Raw genomic sequence first — 1,822 nt, forward strand, 5'->3', positions numbered from 1 at the left:
GAGTAGAAGCTCCTTAACTTTGCCATGGTTAAAACCTTAAAAAAAGGAAGAAGTTTAGTACTATATTTAGATCTGCCCCTCCTGCGATCGAAAATTTCAGCAAATTCTTAACTCCTCGAATACAATGGAATTTCACTCCCAGCGGTGTATTGGTATTAAAATGGATATTCCAGACTTAAGTTACGGATCCAAAATCTAAATTTTGCACAAGTTGAATCGCAATTTGATCCCGTTACATCAAGGGAAATACCAATGGTTATGACTCCCGCAGCTACCAATTGGGATATGAGTGAGATGAAGGCATGATTCACGGTTAGCTATCGCCCACCTATCCACGTCATAGTGCCATCAAGCAAAACCGTTCGGCCCGTTTCCGCTCACATGCACGGCGTAAATGATCCGCTAGCCGACATGCGCGTTGCCCGTGTACCACTGGCAAGAAAATGAAGGCCGTCCGTCTAAAAGTATCAGTAGCCGCGGCGGCATTAAAATTTAGAGCCCCCTGGCCGATGGCCGAGCGATGTCTCTATTTACGCATTGCCGCCCGCCGCTTCGCGGCTCCTTTTTGTTCTCCAGCAAACGACACAGCGTGGTGGATAAAAATTTCCGACTTTCGGCCATGCATGTAGCGTACTAGTGCAACGCTTTTCTAAAAGCTTACTCCATACTTTCATATCATCTCACAAAAGAAACAAAGACAAGGCTTTCATGAGAAAATTTTTATATTAGAAAATATTATATACACCATAGCCGAACGTTGATTGCTACTCTATAATAGTAGACCCCACTGAGGCCACAAAATAAAAAAAAGGGGGGGAAAAGAAAGAAAATAGCTAGAAACAGAAAGAAGAGGAAACTAGCAGCACGGCATGAGCGGACGCTATAGAGCAGCGGCGGGTAGTTCAACCGAACAAGATGGACGAGGCCGGCGGCGGCTCGTTGAGATCAAAGGGTAGACCTCTTGCCACTGCGCCGAAGAAGGACGCGGACGCCGCCGCTGGCGACTCCTGCTCGGGCTTACTTCCCATTCCCGGCTGGCGATCCCCGCCGCCCCCGAACCCTCCCAGCATCAATATGGTCGACGGCGGGCGAGACCCCATCGCCGCGGCCTGCGGCGGAGGTGGCGGCGGCGGCGGAGGGCCCATCCAGAGGTGGCAGGGGAGGTTGAGGTCCAGGCTAAGGTGGGGCGGCGGGGGCGAGGGGAGGGAGAAGTTGGTCTTGGCTTTGTCGCCGCGGAGGGAGCGGGCTGCCTGGTCGTAGGCGAGCGCGGCCTCCTCGGGGGTGTCGAAGGTCCCCAGCCACACCCTCGTCTTCTTCCACGGGTCCCGTATCTCCGCCGCGTACCTCCCCCACGGCCTCTTCCGGACCCCCCGGTAGTGTCCGTCTCCTCGACTCCCCATCTGTTTGCTTGAAGGAGGGGAAGAAAAAATATAAAAAAAACAGAGAGAGAGAGAGAGAGAGAGAGAGAGAGAGGAAGCAAGAAGACAAGGAGATAAGGAGACTCGCGGTAGAAGAAGTGTATGTATATAATAAAATAAATCATAAGGTGGGGCCTGTTCCCTGTTGGCAGCAACGGTGGTGGGCGACTTTCAAAGTGAGGAGACGGGATAGGGGAAAAGAGCCTCGGTCGCCTTCTATTTGGCCTCACCCTCTTCTCTCTAAAGTCTAATCTTCTCTCTGTCTAAAGCCACGAGTAGAGACGCGCAGGCGCGCTCATGTGACCCGCCCGAGCCCCACCCTGAGTCCGTGACGTCAGCCCTACCACACCCCACCTGCTGTACGGCCTGACGAGCGGCGCCTGCCATCATTTTCCCTCGCTCCC

General features: G+C 53.1%; 1 protein-coding gene across 1 annotated transcript; it reads right to left on the reverse strand.

Annotated features, from left to right (window-relative positions):
* Positions 1–704: 704 nt before the first annotated feature.
* On the reverse strand, positions 705–1,822 carry LOC103707142 (ethylene-responsive transcription factor 12-like). The gene has a single exon (XM_008791526.4). It carries the CDS (start codon positions 1,398–1,400, stop codon positions 903–905), a length of 498 nt encoding a protein of 165 aa, XP_008789748.1. The 5' UTR covers positions 1,401–1,822; the 3' UTR covers positions 705–902.

This window comes from Phoenix dactylifera, chromosome 4, assembly GCF_009389715.1.
Source record: "Phoenix dactylifera cultivar Barhee BC4 chromosome 4, palm_55x_up_171113_PBpolish2nd_filt_p, whole genome shotgun sequence".
Taxonomy (NCBI): domain Eukaryota; kingdom Viridiplantae; phylum Streptophyta; class Magnoliopsida; order Arecales; family Arecaceae; genus Phoenix; species Phoenix dactylifera.